The sequence below is a fragment of the Trachemys scripta genome, chromosome 22 (assembly GCF_013100865.1).
Source record: "Trachemys scripta elegans isolate TJP31775 chromosome 22, CAS_Tse_1.0, whole genome shotgun sequence".
Taxonomy (NCBI): Eukaryota; Metazoa; Chordata; order Testudines; family Emydidae; genus Trachemys; species Trachemys scripta.
In genome coordinates, this window is record NC_048319.1 from 520,829 (window position 1) to 540,553 (window position 19,725).

At 46.9% G+C, this 19,725-nt stretch overlaps 2 protein-coding genes and 1 non-coding gene across 8 annotated transcripts in view; 2 read left to right on the top strand and 1 right to left on the bottom strand.

The window, feature by feature from the left end:
* Window positions 1–3,190: 3,190 nt before the first annotated feature.
* TRNAI-AAU lies at window positions 3,191–3,264 on the top strand. The gene has a single exon. It is a non-coding gene; the product is annotated as a tRNA-Ile (tRNA).
* Window positions 3,265–4,520: 1,256 nt separating this feature from the next.
* Window positions 4,521–9,351, top strand: F2RL3 (F2R like thrombin or trypsin receptor 3). Of its 2 annotated transcripts, none has more exons than XM_034754956.1 (3): window positions 4,521–4,635; window positions 5,234–5,460; window positions 6,853–9,351. In XM_034754956.1, exons 2-3 carry the CDS (start codon window positions 5,370–5,372, stop codon window positions 7,929–7,931), a joined length of 1,170 nt encoding a protein of 389 aa, XP_034610847.1. In that variant the 5' UTR covers window positions 4,521–4,635; window positions 5,234–5,369; the 3' UTR covers window positions 7,932–9,351. The 2 variants fall into 2 exon arrangements, with proteins under 2 accessions (XP_034610847.1, XP_034610846.1); XM_034754955.1 differs by having other exon boundaries at window positions 4,563–4,698.
* CPAMD8 (C3 and PZP like alpha-2-macroglobulin domain containing 8) overlaps window positions 4,583–19,725 on the bottom strand; it is a 100,135-nt gene continuing 84,992 nt past the window's right edge. The window contains exons 42-44 of one of the 5 annotated variants that reach the window (XM_034754950.1): window positions 14,307–14,481; window positions 6,501–6,588; window positions 4,583–4,692 (exon numbers count right to left, since the gene is read on the bottom strand). In XM_034754950.1, the coding sequence (XP_034610841.1) occupies window positions 4,651–4,692; window positions 6,501–6,588; window positions 14,307–14,481 (305 nt within the window). In that variant the 3' untranslated portion in view covers window positions 4,583–4,650. Of the gene's footprint in view, window positions 4,693–6,122; window positions 6,589–9,484; window positions 10,254–13,593; window positions 13,978–14,306; window positions 14,482–19,725 lie in introns of those variants that run through there. The other 4 variants (XM_034754951.1, XM_034754949.1, XM_034754954.1 and 1 more) reach the window with 4 other exon arrangements.

A 19,725-nucleotide genomic window follows, 5' to 3' on the forward strand; every position in this document is an offset into this window, starting at 1 on the left:
CAATCTAGCAGAGAAAGGCATAACATGATCTAAGGACTGGAAGTTGAAACTAGACAAATTCAGACTGGAAATAATGCATACATTTTTAAATGGTGCGTAATTAACTACTAGAACAACTTGCCAAGGGTTGTGATGGATTTTACAGCATTGACATTGTTAAAAAAATCAAGATTGGATGTTTTTCTGAACAATTGGCTCTAGGAATTATTTTGGGGATCTATGGCCTGTGTTATACAGGTGCTCAGACTAGATCACAATAGTCCCTTCTGGCCTTGGAAGCTATTGAATACTGGGGAAAAAATCCAGCAAACCAGAGTGAAGACAAATGGCTGGCTGGTGGGTTTGGGTCAGAACAGGGACCGTGGCTCTAGGGTGATGCGTGCTTTAGGATCAGTTATTAGTTACTCTGCGTTAGAGCTGTGCAGGGCACTTTACTCTGCAGAGAATGACTGAATCCTAGTCCCAAGGCACTTACAATCAATAGGCAGTTGCAGGTTGGGGATTGGGTGTAGGACGGGGGAGGGTGTCTGGGGAAAGACCACAGAGTCACAGCCTAAGCCAGGGGTTTGCAACCTTTTTTCATTTGCAGATGCCCTAACTACTTAGAATGGAGGTGCAGACCCCTTTGGAAATCTCAGACATAGTCTGCGGACTGCTGGGGTTCCGCGGATCACAGGTTGTAACTCACTGGCCTAAGCAGTCAAGGAGGCTGATACAAAGTAGTACACAGGGAACATTTTACATGCCCAAGACCACCTTCTCCATAAGGCTCCTTGCAAAAGTGAAACTGGAGCAGGGATTTAGAGATGTGCCATGGGGGTTAGAAAAGGGGTAGAGAGTTTCAGTCTTGCCGGTGGTGTGGGGAGGAAGGACTATGAAAAGCATGGGGGCTTATAAGGAAAGAGTGTGGAGTGAGATCCCGATGAGTAACTGGGGTAACAGAAGGGGATGAGAGGAGGCAGGAAGGTCGTAGAGGGCCCTGAAGGTGAGAAAGAAAAGCTGGAATCTGATGTGTGAAATGACAGGGGACTGCGGGAGGGAGGTTAAAGGAGGGGTGAAGGTAGCTGTAGCTGGTGACCAATGCCACAGCAGAGGCTGGTCAGATGGTCAGAGGGGGGTGTCAGTAAGAGGCTGCAAGTCATCTCTCTAGCTTGGTTGAGGCACCATGGGAGGCTTATGGTTAAAAGATCCATTATTTCTATTTATAATGGTCAGCAGTGGCTTCCTGTGCCTTGTGGTTCCAAGTTGGATGTGACTGACATTCAGTGGCTGGGGAAGGCAGGGCCAGAGCCATTCCATTTCATGGAAAATGTGAGGTTATGCTGATGCTAGTGGAAATAATAAGTGGAAATAATCCACACGTTTGTCTGCAAAGCCATGGAGCTGCCCCTGGTATCTAGACTACAACCATCATCTTACGTTAGGGCAGGTGCCCAGCTGAACTGAGGTTTCTACCTTGATATGTAATGGTTCAAACTGACATTCCCTAGAGACATGAAATGGGCGTCTTGGGATGAGAAATAACCTTTTGGCTTCTCTTTCCTGCATTAGATCTGCCACACCCTTGAAAATCTGAGTCTGGGGTAGCTCCTTCGTAATTTTCTTCAATAGCTCTACAATCCCTGGCCTGCTCTCCCCATGTATCCCCACAGGCTGGGATCTCTGGGGCAAGAGTATTCTTTGTACCTGGAGATAATCAATTGCACAATGAATTGCCTTAAAATCAGCTTTGTCCCCCCACAGGCAGGGATCACACGACTGTCACTGCTTATTAGCATCTCTTGGAAACCTCTGTCACTAAAATGTTCAAACAATCTGGTCTGCATCTAAACAATCAGTAACAATCCCACAGCATCTGCAAAGTAAAGGATACAGCAATAAGTAACCTCTCCCTCTCCACCCCAGAGACCTGGCCATAGAAAGCAGGGCTGTGAGTTGCACACTATCCAAACTGATTATGTCTAATTTTTTGCATACAGAGCGTGAAAAGGATCCTGGTTGAGGCATGGAAAATATGTGGTCACATGAATCATTCTGTAATGGTTCATAAATCCTGGGAGAATCGCAAAAGCAAAACATCTAACATTGCATCTTCCCTGCCCAGTGGAACGCCACCTCTGGACACGCTCGGCCCAAGGATGTGGGAATATGGCAAAAGCAAAGGAAATAGGATAATTTTCTCCTTGAAATAGAGGAATCTCATCAAACAGCAGCCAGGCTCGGATTTGCAACCTTCACAGAAGAGGCCATTCATAAGAGAACCAGAAAGAAATGAGCCATCAGTCATATTGCCAAACCAAATTCACAGTTCCTACTGCCAGGACTGTGGCTCCTGTGCTAAGGTCCTTGCTGAGACAGGCAAACAAGAGCGTTGTGGTGGGGCAAGAGCCTCCAACCATCACTGCTGCTCCTAAGACAGTGTCACCTAATGTTGGGCTGGCCTCCTGCTTCACTGTCGTCCGTCTCACGGGAGGGTAAAACAGTCCAGGCGGGGATTTTGCCATTTGTTTTGCAGCAATCAGGACATGATCTGCATTTATCTGAAAGATGTGGGATGGGTTGGGGACTCCCCCATAGATGTGGGGTAAGGACTTGGCAGAGCACAGAGGGGGCTTAAAGTATTGAACAGTGAAAGCGCTCAAGGCTTAAGTAGCAGAGGAAGGTCAGGGCTTGGGGAATATCTGGTGGGAAATGACAGGGTCACGTGCTCTGGCAGATCCCCAAAGGGCCCTTATGCTACTGTAAATGGTTGTAAAATGGGTCACCCTCATAGTATTTTTATCATATAGATAGTAATAGCCTTTTGTTCCTCCAGACCATTCATTAGCAGGGAAGAGCTCTTAGGCCTCCCTGCAGGTTTATTGAGTAACGGGGCTCTGGAAGCACAGTTCCTTCCTAGGGGAGAGTCACTGACATTCAGCTTTATCTCCCCAGCTACAGAGCCATCCTGTGAATCCTTGTCAGACAGACACCATTTCCTCTTTGGTGGGGCTGTGCTCAGCATTCCCGACAATTATCAGCAGAAGCATGACGCCTCCATCAAACTCTGAGATCATGCTGCGGCTGTTTATATTTTACAGCACTTCGGGCTAGAGCTGACGTACTCAAATGAAAATAGCTCATTGGGTTCACACACAGTTTTTCAATAACTTGCTTCAGTAAACTCAGGAAAGGAGCCAGGGAGACCAATGGCTGGCTAGCTCAGCTGGTTAGAGCGTGGTGCTAATAACACCAAGGTCATGGGTTCAAGCCCTATGCTGGCCACTCTGTGTGGTGGATGGAGAGGGTGGCTTCTGCTCTTTGGGGGAGAGAGAACTCAGTGGCTTGAGCATTGGCCTGCTAAACCCAGGGTTGTGAGTTCAATCCTTGAGGGAGCCATTTAGGGATCTGGTGCAAAAATCTGTCTGGTGATTGATTCCCCTTTGAGCAGGGGGTTGGACTAGATGACCTCCTGAGGTCCCTTCCAACCCTGATAGTCTATGATTCTATCCCTTCTTTAACCCGGAGCAGGTACAGACCTGACAAACAGCAGGGCCAGCTAACCAGCCTGGGAGCTGGTCTCACGTAGAACATGCTGAAAACTATCAACTGTCCTGAAATGAGGCTGCAGCCTCAATAAAACTCCAGGTGGCCACTCAGCCTGGGCTGGTTTGTGAGCAGGGCAAGACCCTGCCTCTTGGGACAACCTGCTGCTCTGTAGCCCTCATGCTACACACGAGCAGCATGTTACCTGCAGCTGAAGCAGGGCCCTATGTGTGCTGGATGACACTGAGCCACCAGGAAATGTCATGAATCCAGAGGAGACGAGGCCCGGTGGCTAGTGTGCCATGAATGTAAACTTCTTTCTTCAGGCCTGGGAGAAAAGATGGGGGTGTAGGCAGCTGCCAGGGGCTGTTGCGATATCTGATCTGGTTTGTAGGGGTTTATATTCTGAACTGACTCGGAGGTGGCCATACTTGTCACTTCCAGGAATATTCTGGAGCAGGCCCAAATTAGAGTAATTTGAACCAGGATTTAGCTTTGACAATGAAAGACAGCCCTGCAGTATCAAGAGTCACGAGTCTGTCAGTAGCCTTTTGCTGACATCAGAAATGACTCTACGCTCAGACCGCACAGCACACTGAGACAAACCATTGGACGTAGACATGGGCTGTGACCCAAGAACCCCTTAATGCCATCTGGCAAGGCACTTACAGGAATCTCATGAGGCTGGTTGTACATTCTAGTTTACCAAAGAATGTCATGTGAGGTCTCAAATGAAAGGGGGAGGATCATATTGGTTATTAATTTCATTGTAAAATATATGTACACATACAATGTAAGAAGTTCTGTATATATACTGAAAATATGCATCAAGGTATCAGTCACCAGCCGAAGTATAAAACATATTTCTGTCACACAAGAGATGTTTATGCATCTGTCTCTTTGTCAGGATGTAAGTTAAGCATTGTAAACTAACCCAATGAATCCTATTTATGTATCAAATCAACAGAGATGTGACGTCAACCAGGAGGCAGCACACAAGAAAAAACAAGCCAAGTATAGTTATCCTGTCTGTGTTCAAAGACAATGAACTTTGAGAGGGGATATGTAGAAGGCAAAGAAGAGGCCCTCCTCTCATCCTGCGGGTAGGAGGTAAACACGGCACGTTTACATTAATGGAAATGGGATCTCAGCCAACCTAGAAGAAAACTTTGGGTGAGAGAAAAATTCTTTAGACAAGAGGTTAACCTGTTTCTTAGGTTTAGTCTCTAGAAAGTGTTATGATTTTATTTTAAATGTAACCATTTGTTTCCAATATCCTTAGTCTTGATAGCCTGAATCTCTAGATTTTGATAATAAACATTCTTGTTTTCACAGTAAATATAGCTCCATGCTGCAATGTTAACCAAAGTGCTGGTACAGAGCTGAGTTTTACAAGTTGGTGTGTACTGTTCCTTTAGAAACAGCAGAAGTGGTATCTCTGTAGTGTTCAGTGGATGAGGGGCTAGACAAAAGGTAGACCTATTGTTAACCTGCAAGGCAAAGTAAGGGCTGGCATAGCCCAGGGGAGTGTGTGCTTGAGTGACTAAGAGGCAAGTGGTGTTAAGGAACTGACACCCAGCTAAGCACAAGCTGGTGGCAGGGGGTAACAAGGTGACTCTCAGTCTTGGGAATCCAAGAACCGTCACATGGCCTGACCCAGATGGAGTGTTTTGGCAGCTCTCAATATCCTTTGTTCTTTTTTCTGCAGGAAAAGTTAGTGGAGTCCCAGCCTAGTGTTTCCGTGAGTTAAGGGCCGGGAACAGGAAATTAATAGTCAGGGCTATTAATACTGCCTTCCCCAAGCAGCTCTGAACAGAGCAGCACTCACAGGCTCCCTTCACAGCATGGAGATCTCCTCGTGTGAATTTCTATCATACAGGCTTGTACTGTGGTGTAGCCTCTGGGGACTCTGTTCGGCAAGTCTGGACTATGATGGTGAGTGAGTGGGCATCTTGGGGTGAAAATCTTACTGCTCATTAAGGGGACTCCCTTTGCTCCCTGGCATCTTTCTGTGGCTCCCAAGCAAGCACTTTCTGTGAAGGCAAAGGACAAAAGCAGCAGTGATGGGCAAACGTGCTAATCTAATGAAGGAGAAGACACTGAAGGTGTTTGTTGAGGGAGGGAAAAGTGGGGAGGAATTATAGTCAGAGGGGGAACAAAAGAGAAACTGGAGAAACCCAAAAGGCAGTTGTGGAGCTTGAGCCTTGTCTGAGGAGCAGCTCCTGCCCCTTGTTCTTGTTCTGACCCCCCCTGTTTAATGTGGAGCAGTACTGCTCGTGCTATAGGTTCAGGAATAGCTCTGTAGAGGCCACGCGCTGTATGGACATCAACCTTGGTGTAAGGAGCTCACAACCTAGTATTGGACCTCAGCCAAAGCTGTTCAGTGGCACAGAGTACCATCACCTGCCACTAGGAACTGATTTGATTTCCACAGAGGTGAGGTCAGGATTCTAAGCACAAATCAAAGATCAACAACTGGGAGAGACATCTCTGCCTTTGCCACAGAGCCCGCTATGGACTGCTGGAATTTGCCATCCATGGAGTTACTGCTGGCTGACTCAATCTGTGCTACCTGTATCCCCTGAGTGGCAGATCCCAGTGCTCTGTGGTGCTCAGTCCCCAGGTAACCAATAGCTACACACGAGCGGCAGTGCAGAAGTATCATGAGCTGTGAGAAACAGCATGACTCCAAGGAATTGTGTGGGTCCTTGGACTTGTGACAATGGCTGATCAAAGTAACTGGGCTCTAGAGAGAAGGAACAGGAGCTGCTGGAAGGAACTAGAACTTTCTCAGAATGAGATACATTTATCTGCTTTTTGAGGTTGTCCTTTGCGCTTTTGCTTCTGCTGTTTAGTTAATTTGTGCACCACTTACATTTTCTGCTTATGGTAGGTCACATGACAGCCAGAGACCTTAAATTCTTCTGATTGGAACTCATTATACTAAACTCCCTCCCCACAACCCCAGAGCTCACCTTAGCATTAGCATGGTTGTCCTGCTGTGAAATAGCTGGGCAAACTTCAGCAGAACCTCCTCTCAGCCTTAGACCGTCATGTTCAGCCCTGAAATAGGGAGACTTGCTAGTTGGGGTTTGTTTTGTTTTACTAAGGGGTTCTAGCTAATTACAGAACCAGACAATGGAGTATTTGCAATGAATAATATCCATGCTGCTTCCCAGCCCCTGCACCCTGTGGTGGGCACACTGTCTTGTTAGAATGCAAACCCCTGGGGGCATTGGGGCAGGAACCTTGTCACCAGCCCTGCCTGCAAAGTGCAAGCATGCTGGGACTTGCATGAACAGTAACAGACTATGTTTGCACCACTAGATTACTCCCAGAACAGCACCAACGAGCAAGTGATTACATCGGCAAACACACTGTGTCCCCGGGCCATCCCAGGAGCGACGGTGACTCGTGGCAATGTCACCTACCTGTCCATCCATGAGGACTCCCGCTCTCAGCTGAGCAGTGCAGTCACAGTGTGGCTTATCCCCTGCCTCTACACTGCTGTCTTCCTGGTGGGGCTGCCAGCCAATGGGCTAGCCCTTTGGGTTCTAGCAACTCGGATCGAGAAGCTGACCTCTACCATCTTCCTGATGAACCTGGCTGCAGCTGACCTGCTCCTGGTGCTGGTGCTACCTTTTAAGATCTCCTATTACTTCCTGGGGAACCATTGGCCCTTTGGGGAGGGCCTGTGCCGGCTCACCACTGCCTTCTTCTATGGGAACATGTACTGTTCCGTGCTACTGCTCACGTGCATCAGTGTTGACCGGTACCTGGCTGCAGTGCACCCTTTCTTCTCACGCTCCTTCCGCAGCCCAGGCTTTGCCACCTGCACCTGCCTCAGTGTCTGGCTCATCACTGCCATCTTCACCGTGCCCTTGACCCTCTTGCAGCAGTCCTACCCCCTGGATAAGGCAAACATCACGCTGTGTCATGATGTTCTCCCCAGGCAGGAGGAGGCTGAGTACTACTACTACTACTTCGTGTGCTTGGTCGTCTGCGGCTTCCTTGTCCCCTTCGTGGTGATGCTGTTTAGCCACGGCTCGATCCTGTGGATCTTGCTGGGCAGTGGAGAGAGGTACGCATATGCCATGAAGCTCACGGTCCTCGTGCTGCTCACAGTCGTGGTGTTCTACACACCCAGCAACATCCTGCTCCTCGTCCACTATTCCAGCAACTGCTTCAAGCTCTATGGGGACTTGTACGTCAGCTACATGGTGAGCCTGGCCCTCAGCAGCTTCAACAGCTGTGTTGACCCCTTCGTCTACTACTATGTCTCTGAGGACTTCAGAGACAAGGTGAGGTGGAGAATTTTCAGCCGCAGCAAGCGAACCATCACATCGCTGCAAACCTCTAAAGAGACTTTCCCTCAGAAGAGCTCCCACTCACAGTCCCTGGTGTGAGGAGCTGGCACCCCTCACTCCCATCGCATCTGCTTGCTCCAGGGCTGAGGTTCGGATACGGATTAGAGCTCTGAGGTATAGTCTAGGTAGGAAGTTAATGCAGGCAGGGAGGTGAAGGAGACAGATTCTTAAGACTGAATTCATCAGGGCCTTACGAAGTCCTAAGAGGCTTGGAGCCCAAATTGAGAAGGTGACCCCTGTATGCATACTAACCTGTAACAGCGACAGCACATATGACTTCCCATACGGCTGCTCTGCCCCCTCACTATGCTCACTGGGTGCTATAGGCAGGCTGCATAGTTGACTCTCTATATAATGGCAGAGATTGCTGGGGGAAGGAACCTAGAGCATTTGAGGGAAAAGTGGAAGCTTGGGAATGCATTTGCCTGAGCAAACTGACCCCGGGGGGGGGGGGGGGGGGCTGGCAACTTAAAGCCACTCACACACTAGTCTCAGCCTCTAAGCCCACACATCTTGTGCACGGAACCATTTGGCCGGCGTGTCAGGTATTGCTCTGTACACAAAATGTGTCCATACGCAGGCAAAGTTAGGATCTTCCTACCTGACTTGGTAAACCCTCATTCATGGAAATGCCAGATTCTCCTGTTCCTAGCAAGGTCAATTTTATCCCTATTTCAGCAAAAATAAGTACGTTTAGGGGAAGTAGAGAGTTTTGCCAGAACTCAGAGTTTATAGAGTAAGAGAGAAAGTGGGAGTCAGGACTCCTGGATTCTATTCCATCCTCTCTCTCTTCCACTGATATGCTCTGTGCCCTCAAATAAGTAATTTACTCTCCTTGCACCTCAGTATCCCTAGCTGTAAAATGGAGAGGATACTAAGGCTAAATTCATTAATGCTTGTAAAACGCAGTGAGAGCCTCACATGAGATGCATTGTTTGATGCTAATTATTCTATGTGAATGAGGTGAACTGTCAGCTTCTCTAATAAGGTGCTTCTCACTTTGCAAATCCTCAGCCCATTACTGGTAAGAAATGTACAAACAATATCCATCCATTCCCTTTACGCAAAATGCTCTGCTGTTCTGCACTTGTTATTTCTTTGAAGCGAACTGCCTCTCTTTAGTATGTTATGAAGGGAGCCCAGCTTGTGCCCAGGAAAAAGGATTTTCATGTCTCTTCAAGACAGGATATTCATTAAGTATTGAAAACTCCTACACTGGAATCCCACACTTCTTTTGTGTAACCTCTGTTGAGACCCAACCTCCCCACCACACCCACTAAAATAGCTGACCATGCCTGCAGCTGGATTCAGGAATGTGTTGCAAATGTGACAAGTTACAGCCACTGTATCCCTCAAAACAAAATTGAAGGCACCTCCTGGCAAACAATGAAGCAGAAATGGATGGGACACCAGAAACTGCTTAGAACTGTTGAATACTTTGATTCTGTTGATACGTGTATTACTGTTGCCCTCTCAGTGCTGTGCAACAGTATAGCTGGTAGCTTAGAGAAAGCTTAGAGCCACAGCCCTGCAGTATGCTCCCCCTGTAGTATTACGAGGCAGATGTTAGTAGAGAGGAGAGGAAGACAGAATTGTTTTAGAAATCAGTTTTTAATAAAATATTCATCAGTGTCTAAAACAACCCCTTTTTTGGACTCATACTAACATTTGTGCGAAGAAAACAAAAAATGATCACAAAGCTGGGTTTTGTGGGGTTTTTTAAATATTCTTGGTGAAAAACTAGAGCCTATTTCCTATAGGTGCAATACTCTGAATGCTGAGAAAATACCAGCTGCTGAACGCAGAAGAGATATGATGGAGTTAGGCCAAGAACCAGGGCTATCATCACTCCACCAGAAATAGCACACATGAGGAAACAAAAACTGAGCAGAAGTTTTTTTTAACATTAAATTGACAGAGATGTATTTCTAAATTGACAATCTACTCACAATAATGAAACCCAAATTATTGTGCATTAAAGAATCAATGTCAGCAAAGCAAGTGCTGTTGTTTTCAACTCAATTTTTAAGTTGGTTGAATCTTTTTCTATTTGTTGTCTATTGAGCTGATCAAGAAGGGGGAAAGGAGGAATGTGTGGACAAGAAAGAACAAAATAACTTTTGCTTTAAAATAAATACCATGGTAATGATTGCTCCTGATAATATTCATGTACAGTTACAGATATAAATACTAATTTCATTGGAGGGATTACAAGCAAAATCACCAATAACTAGAGAGAGCTATCAACTCTAATTAGCAAAGTACCTTGGTATAAACAGGCGCTTCTGTATCTCACAGACTCACTGGAGTTTTTCTTCCCTTCCTGTTGAATCATTGTCAGAGGCAAGGAGAAGACTGTCTCTAAGCATGTGAGAGAAATGGTTCCAAATTGGCAAAAATCCCAAAGCCCAAAGGAAACCCCACTGCTTGTCTGCCCTCTTTCATTCTCAGCCACCACACCCTGGTTTTTTTTCCTGGGCTAAAAATCTCTCTCTTCTCCCCCAAATAGCATTGAGGAGTTGATCCTGACAATGCAGATGGGGTGGACCCTCAGTGCTGTCCTCTTAGCCCTCTCAGAGACAGGTGTGTGACTGAGAAGCCACAGCGTCGACACTGGGTATAAGCCTGTGAATGACCTAGAGTGTGAAGCCCCCACCCTGGGTCCAGTGGCTTACAGGGGACATATTCCCAGATGGAACAGGTACTGGAACCAGCCCTTTGATGAGGGAGGGAAAGACAAGAATTGAATTTGCCTCGTTAAGAGAATTATGATAATAGAAAATGGGGACAGTGAGTCTGGGAAAGAGAGAATGCAAGTGTGCACAATAGCTGGGTTTTCAACTGGGGCCAACATGGACTCCAACGCACAAAATTACTCCCAGCAGCACCTACCTGTAGGTATAAGGCCTTCCTGCCTTATCATTGCTGGGGTGGGGGGGGGAGGAAGGGGAGAAGTAGCAGCTGCTTTTCTGTATTTGTATGTTTCTTTCCTTGGTTCCTTAAATAAGCAGTCTGTTTAACTGCAGCAAGAAGTTGGCTGTGGGGGAGACAAGACTACAGCGTTGCCAGCATGTCCTTAGGAACAAAGGAAGTTCTACCCTTGGGATGGAAAAGCAAATGGATGGCAGGTGCCAAGGACACAAGAAGTGTTCTGGCCAGGAGACGATGCATAGAGTCTCTACTAACCTAGAGCTCTCTAGCCTTAAAGGTACCAGGGAATGGTGAACCCTAGCACAGTAATTGGAATACAGGAAGCAGCATTGGCTTGTAGTTAGAGCAGGGAATTTGCAAGCAAGAGACCTGAATTTTAATCCCAGCTCTGCCACAGACTTTCAGGGAGTCCCAAGCCCTTTGTGCTTGTTCCTCCAGTGATAAAACTGAAATAATGTTAACTTTCCTGCCAGATGAGGGTCAGGGTATTGGCCACACCCAGAGCCCCTCTAGTGATGGGCAGAGTAGTAATGGGCAGTGGGTAAGGGCAGTGCCAGCAGACCCCACCCTCCTGCTGTGGGTAATAGCGGAGAGGCTTTTTTGAATACTAAACTGCTACTTTGCAGTTAACCGAGAGCCAGGGAAGTGATGGGAGCTGGCTCGGTACTTGGCCAAAGCTTGGGGGAATTCATCCATCTCTACCCTCTTGTGTGCTGGGGTCACACCAGCTCTGCCTGCCCAAAGAAGTTACCCAGCAGGGGCAGCACATCATGTGGGTGTGATTAATCAGCATATAATTATAATCAACTAAAACAAAAAAACGTAAAACACCATTAATCTTATGAGACAATGACACCAACAAGTCAGGAAGCAAGGGGAGAGAGAGGGAAGCTGGGGACCTTGGAGCTGGGCATGAGGATCAGAGCTCCCAGCTACAGAAGGCCAAGGAGCCTGGCCCCAGTCACATGGAGCCTTGCCCAAGCACAAGGACTGGAGGGCCAAGAAGCCGGATCACAGCCATATTATTAAGGTGACAGTTCATGTCTCACTCTTCAAGCCTTCAGGCCTTACTGAGTGCTGAGGCTGGTGCCAGCAAACAGCAGGGTTGTATTGTGAAGTCCTGATGTTTTTAAAAGAAGAAAATGCCTCTCACTGTAGCTTGCACTAGGCCTGTTATTTACCCAGGGAATAAATATTGACTTATGCTGCCATGTGTACACAATAGCCAGTGCTTGCCAGGACAATTGCTTGCTGCAAGCAGTGCCAGCACAGAGATGGAATTTAGTTTGAAGGCATTTGTTTACCTGCTAGGCAGGAATAGAGCAGCTGGCGCTTCCACTGTGCTGTGGGGCAGAGTTAGGATGTGGTCCATTCACACACATTAAAAAGACACAGCAAAATCTCTACCGAGAAGCAGGACATGCACACAGGCAGGCCACATTAGGATCCTGAGAGAAGAGTTCAGATCAGCAGGGGAAGAAGTGATTTGAAACTAGCCAGCAGAGATAATCTGGAATTTATGGGCATTTCAGGAACTGAGCTGTGAGCTCAGGTCTTCCACCATGTCACATATATTTGTGAAGGCTGAAGCAACTACTCAACCCCAGCCTAAAAGACTGACACTGGAAACTTAGGAGCCACCACAGCTAAGGAATCTTTCTCTTGCTCAGCAGTCTGGCTGGAACCAGTATTTGAAAAATGGAACTCAGGGCTTGACTACATGGGGAAATTGGCCAGAATAGCTTTTATGGAATAGCTCCCTGCATGGACACTATTCCAAAATAAAATCACTTTATTCTGGAATAATCAGTGCACTCACAAAGTGCCCAAATTATTCTGGAACAGAGTGTCCACAAAGGGAGCTATTTCACAGTAGCCATTCTGGCCAATTTCCCTCTGTACACAAGCCCTAAAAGTGAACTGAATTGGGCTTTTTCTTGTTTCCTTTCATGAACAAACACTCTCCATGTGGATTGACACCCCGCTTTGTGCCGCGGGGAGGATGGAAGCAGGGAGAGGAAACACTAAGACTATTCTGCAACAGGTAGATGTACAAAACTCCTCCAAAGCAGGAAGAGACCCAAAATGTCTCTGCTCCTGCACTTTGGAAACAGACAGCTTTTGCTCTTCATTTCACTGCAAAATGCATTGCTTAGACCCCAGCTGTCATTGCTAAGGGCAGTTGAGAAGACAGGAGCCAAAACTCTGTGACAAAGAGGAGGGGTTTGCACCTGCCCAGCAGCCCAAGGGCCATACAGACTGTGCACAGAAATCTACATCAAGAACAGCCATTGCACTGGGATCCTGGTGGAAGAAGAGTAGAAACGGCTGGTGAAATCAGGCAAGCACTGAGAACACCATGGCCACAGGTCTCTTTTATTTTCATGCTGAAGTTATGAGGAGAGAGTAACCAGAGGGCAAAGGCTAGGAAGCTACAGGCTGCATTTGGCAGTACTTATTCCAGCATGAATGGAGTTCAGCCACTTGACCCTAATCACCTCTATTGTGGGCATTCTTCCCAGGCAGAGTCTGCAGCCATGTCCTGGACTGTTAGGCTTTTAACTCCTGTGGAGTTCACAGATGATTTCACTTCTTTTGGAGAATGCACCCCCTGTCAAGTCTGATGAACAATGAACTTTCCTTTCTGCAGGGCAACATGCTGCTGGTGCAGTGGGCGGTAGGGGGGTGGTGAGCTGGGGGTGTTAAACCTTTGCTGTGGCATACTGAGCTAAAATACACTGCTCTTATTATTTAAAAAAAAAAAACTCCTCAAACAGCAACTCAGCTGAGCACAGAGCTCTGGACTCAGTGTAGCTCGAAAATGGTGTTGCAGGATCCTTGTAACATACTTTGAAGTGGTCTAAGGGTTTGAATTCCAGCCCGTTCTCCTTGCCTACACTGGGGCAGCACATTGGTCTCCCATCCTTGAAATAACTCCTAAGGGGATGCACAAAAGGCAGGAAAATTGATAGAAAAATAATGCTGAGCACCCCGTTGGAGCTCCTGCCCCCCAAGAGGAGGCAAAGCCTACAATTCTGAGGGTATCAGGAAGTAGTCGTCATTTGGTTTCTGTTCTGCAGCAGGTCGTCTGTAGGAACAAACTCGTACAGGAGTTGATTCTGAGCCTCTTCTTTTTATTTTAAATTATTTATTTCTGTTGAAGAGAGAATATAACGAAGAGAAGTCATTTCCAACTCATGTCTCTCTGCAGCAGAGGTGGGGCCAGGCAGGGACAAGCTTAAAAAGTCCTTTTGAATTTACAATTTACGTTAGGAACTGACACTTCCAGGCATGCAGGTCCCAGCTGCCATCCCAACACTAGCCTGACCTGCAGCTGGTCCTCGGCCAAGGCAATTAGTAGAGTGATTATCAGCATGCCCCTTCTGCATTATTTACACTCACTCTAGACCCAGTGTCATGTTATACGATATCAGAACTCGATAAAAAAAAAAACAGAATCTCCCGCTCACATCGCTCTCTCACCATTCTACTGTAGTCACCACTTCCTGAATCTTGTCCACTTCTCTCAGCGTGCTGCTTGCTGTCGTCAGCTCTGCTGCCAGCTCTGCTGCAACCTCAAAGAGGTCAGCTTCAGAAGCATAAGGGTCGTACTCATAAGAGTAGTAGGACAGGTCTGACTGGAGCGCAGGGCCTTCCTCTGGTTGGAAGGAAATAAGAAGAGCCTCAGACTGACACGCTTGCAGGATATGCCTTAGCCAAAGGGAGCCTGCCACAGACAGCTCTTCTGCTTCTCAGCAGGATATGATGGATACTGGGGGGAGTGGGGTAAGACACAAGAGGAGGCATGTTGGTCAGTCAGGGGAGCCGAACACCTCATCTCTCTCACCAGCAGAGGGGTAAAGTGTATGCTGACAGCCCTGCACACATCTGGGCCTACGTTACGGCACACAGGCCATTAAATGGTTCAATCCCAGACTACAAACAGCAGAGCCGCACTGCATTAGGATTTTCTATATTTCCTCCTTTGAGATTTGGATATTGGGGAAAATAAGAAAGAAAGCTTGGAAAAAGAGCTTTTTAATTAAAAAAAACACTAAGGCTATTTGTGTTTATTGTTGGCTGTGTGTAGGCTGGGGTGGGGTGAGGATGAGATGGCATACACACATTGTGTGTGGGGTGCTCATTCTGTGAGGGCAGGCAGATCCTGCAGAAAGAAGCAAGTGTTTGTTTAAAGAAGTTCATTTCAAGTTACTTAATTACAAATTTTTTTAAAGTTGAAAGTTCCTGTTTCAGGTACATCTCTGCTCCCTGTAGTTCCCAGGCCTCCAGACTGAAGATACTGCTCCATCATAGGGAAAAGGGGAGGAGAAAGATGCAATACCCACACAATTCAATAACGGGATTTGACCCAGCACCTTCCCACATGTATGGGGCGGCGGCAGAAGCTTCAATGGCTGAATCAGGGAGTTTTATCTTCTGAAAACTATTATAAATTAAGTAGAGATATGGCCTGATCTATTGGTTAGGACCAAGGAATGGGACTCAGGGTCCCATGGCTCTGTAGCCAGCGCTCCTACTGACCATCCGTGCGATTCTGAGCAAGTCACTTCCCCTCTCTGTGCCTCAGTTTCTGCACTGGTAAAATGTGGAGAAGAATACTGACCCAGCTGTGTAAAATGCTTTGAGATTATCAGATGAAAGTTACAGTTTTAAGTATCATTACTAATAAAAACAACTACTAAGTCATCTTATAGTCAGTTTACAGCAATACACTTTGTCCAAGTTCCAAGGGAGATTGGCTGACAAGCAATCCAGATCCATAAACCAATCAGATCACAGATTTTGGATTGATTGTAGCAGGTAGTGCTGCTGGAGCCCCTCCCTTCCTCAGGGAAGGGACCTAGTAACTAGCTGGAGTGGGGCATGTGTAGCTGGGGCAAGACTCTCCATTTCAGCTGACTGACAAGCTACATAAGAGCTACCAAAGGATAAGAAAGGGATGGAGCCTTCAGGAATAGGATTGGGATGTTCCCTCTATCCTATCCTAGAGATCAGACTCTCGTTTGGGAAAAGTCACTCACTTGGCACGTTTCCCATACAGAGCAGGCTATCATTATCTAATTTGGGTGACCTGCAAGGTGTCCAGAGGGTAAGAGCACTGCTGAGGCAGACAGCTGAAAACACCCCAGGATATAACCTGTCCTTATTTTCAGAGCTGCTCCTTTCTGCTGCAGTCTGGACCGAGTTGCTTAGCCTCCCTATTGGCTTCACTCATGTGACTACTCCAATCCAAGCCCAAGCAAACTGCTCACTTTATTCCACTTGCTGCAGGGAGGGAAAGTCCCAACATAATATTTTGTTTTATTTAACAGGAACCCTCTCCAAGGCCTTTGAAAAATGTTTGTACTCCAGAAATAACAATCCTGAAGGCCTTTTCCTACCACCTTCCACACCCTCCCAGCAGCATGCTCAGCCCAAAGGCAAGGGACCACTTCCCTGAAAGGAGAATCAGTCTCCATGCTCACTCTTTCTTGGCCTCCTCCATAGGAGAACCTGCCAGATCATGAGATCGTTCTATGAATAGATGAGTACTGTCCACCAGAGATGGAATTAAGATCACAGTACTCACTCCTCCTAGGAATGCAACATTCAATTCAAAGCAAAGATGAAAGGCCAATGTTTCCTGTTACACACAAACTGCTCCCCCATCTCCAAATGTTTGTGCCTCAGCCAATGTTTGCTGCACACTGATGGGATGAAAGTAAAAAATGGCTCCTGGCCAACCCAATCAATCCTAACCAGTTAGTGCTCCTGCAAAGAATGTTCCAGCCAGCTGGTGTCATGGTGTGGCTCCATGGGGAGTAGAGTTCATTCCTGAACTCTGGGGCTGGCTGGGAGGCAGTGTCTTCAGCACCTGGGGCTGGGAGGTTTTATAGCGGCATCAGTGGGCTTTGGAAGCAGCCCCAGACAGCCCAGCTCCAGCAGAAGGAGGGTCAATGCTGCAGAGGCAGGGTATCCCTGGGACTCACAGGACTACCCTTGTTACTTACTTTACATCCATGTGACAAGCAACGTAGAAAAGCCAGTCAGCCAGAAATGGATGCTAGGTACTTACAGCCAGGTTTGCAACAAGGACCCTGCCCCAAAGAGATTACATTTTAAATAAAAGAGTATATGGCAGGGAGCTGAGGGACAGGACACACTAACGGAGCATGGAAGGTTAGGGGGGTCTTGTTGGATCCAGGCTGTTCATTTAGATTTTCTTTCTATTGTCCAATTTGTCAGCAGTTCCCTGAGGGAAGTAAGGTGATACAAGTGTGAATGCCGTTCCCTAATGCCTACCCCAGACAATTCCTGCAATTCTCTCCAACATAAGAGAAAATATCTGTGAGGCAGAGATAATTCATCTATTCATACCTGCCAGTCTGCAAACACATTTCTTTTCTAAAACATAGCAGAACAACAACCCCAGTCCTATCGCATCACTAGCATCAGCTCCATGGCCTGGGACAGTTACTACACAAGACAGGATCTGGTGATGCACAGGAACTCATTCTCTGGCTTCTCAAGACCACACATTTGCTGGGGTAGTGCAGCTGATGGGTTTATTGAGGGGATGATCCTACTCATGTAAACAGCTGTTACCCACACCAGGAATTCCACTGATGTGAATGGGACTGTACTCCTATGAGTTACTTTGCCACAGTGAGCCCAAGTACATTTCCAAGTTCCCCAGCAAATGATCTGACAGGGAATTGGATCACACTGTTTCTATCGCTGGGGTAACAGAGCCAAACGCTAACAGTGAAATTATCACTCAGGACCAAATGGAGCCTGCACAAGTGATACAGCAAATGCACAAGGACTGCAGACAATATAAACGCCACAAAGCTCTACAATAAAATGGCACTTCCTGGTGATTAAGTCTGGACTGAGTCCATTCTTCCCTACCCACCTGAAACTTGATTTAGCTCCTGGAGTTTTAAATCCCTTTAGGAAATCACAGATTTAGACACGGATCATATGAACTTCCACTAGAGCCCCACAGCACCTGAGCCGACTTAAACCAATCACATGCTTCATCACTAACAAACCAATGAGCCCAAATGGGACGTGGGGGGGGGGGGTAAGGAGGGATTCATTCACTTGTTGAACTTTGAGTCATTTAATGCGTGGTTGGTTGGTTGACCTAGGATGAGCCCAGAGGATTATTTAGAGTCACATGCTATTTGCTTTTCCTGAAGCAGGATTTAGCTTGTTTTATTTTAAAACGTTCACTCTGCCATGACAGCTCAATGCAGAGAAGCATCTGCTTTCCAGGAGCTTCCTGCTTCTTACTGGAATGACCGAGGCACCTGGAGATCCTGTGACACCGTCAGACACAATTGTTTGTGTTTTTAATGTACCTGTGCCTACGGTGAGCAGAGGGGTGCACACTTTAGACATTCAAATAAATAAGACACCTGGCATAACCGAGACCAGGTCATCTGTGAATTCTACCTCTTTTGCCTTAGTCTATAGACCATATGGCCAGCAGCACCTTTGTCGATAGTATAATGACGCAGCAATGCCACTATACTTAAGGTTGTGTCATAACTTTTGTTTAAAGGTCAACCTTTCTAAGTCCTCTAAAATCAACATGCTTAGTCAGATCCTTTTAGACTTGGTTTGTCTCAGGAGGGTGCAGAGTATGACTAGTGACCCAAACTAAGAGTCATTAGATCTAGGAGTTGCGGAGATATAAGTACCCAAAATATAGACATTTTTCAAAAAAGTTTCTAGTTGGATTTTTTTGTGGAGAGTTAGAATACAGCCAGCACTAGGCATAAGCAAACTAAGCAATTTGTTAGGGCCCCCAAGCAGCTCAAGGGGGCCTCCTATTCGCTTTTTATTATGTGTTGTGGTGAGGGGTCCCAAAAATATTCCTGCTTAGGACCCCAATGAGCTAGCACTGCCTCTGAGCTAGGGGCCAAACTATTGCTGTGATGGGGATCAAAATCCATCAGGTTTTACCCAAGGTAAAGCAAGGCACTCACTAGACCTCTGGGGGCAGGGCCGGCTCCAGGCACCAGCTTGCCAAGCAGGTGCTTGGGGTGCCACTCCGGAGAGGGGCGGCACGTCCAGCTGTTCAGTGGCAATTCGGCAGATGGTCCCTCACTCCCGGCCGGAGCGAAGGACCTCCCGCTGAATTGCCGCCGCAGATCGTGATCGCTGCTTTTTTTTTTTTTTTTTGCCGCTTGGGTCGGCAAAAACCCTGGAGCCGACCCTGTCTGGGGGACCCAAATTGAGAATGGTATTTAAGAAAATATACATTTTTTACAGTCTGCATACACCAAAGCGGAAAAACAGCTAGAGGGTTTCCTACCATCCGATGTTTTAAATCTCAACTCTTGTAAGTGCTCTAAAATCCAAATTATTACTCGGATTGCTTTGAAATGTGGTGTGTCTCACTGTGGCATGGGGTAACATTAGTGATCCAAATTTGGAGTCATTTGACAAACGGGCTCCTGAGTTACAGGTATCCCCCAAAATGGTTTCCTTCTGCTGCCTTGCACTGTTAAACTGAGAGGTACTATTGACTTGATGAGTCACAGACCTCGTTGAGACTGATGGCTCTGCACTAACCCTTCCAATAACACAACTCAGGATACGTGAATCACAAGCACCCCATCCTCTCCCCAAGAGAAAAGGAATTTTGGACTGAGTGGCCAGAAGTCGCTGCAATGTGTGATTCATGGGTGGCAGTTTTATTTTGGGATGAATGTAATCAAAGTATTCAGGAGAAGAAAAACAAAAATCAGACATGTGAATGCTTCCTGGGAGGGGAGGAGTATTAGGGGACAGAGAAGTAGGGGAATAGGGGGATAAGGGTTTGGGGCTGCAGTGAGGGGAGGGTGAATAAATGCAGAGGGGTGGCAGGGCAGAGGAGAGAGGTTGGTGG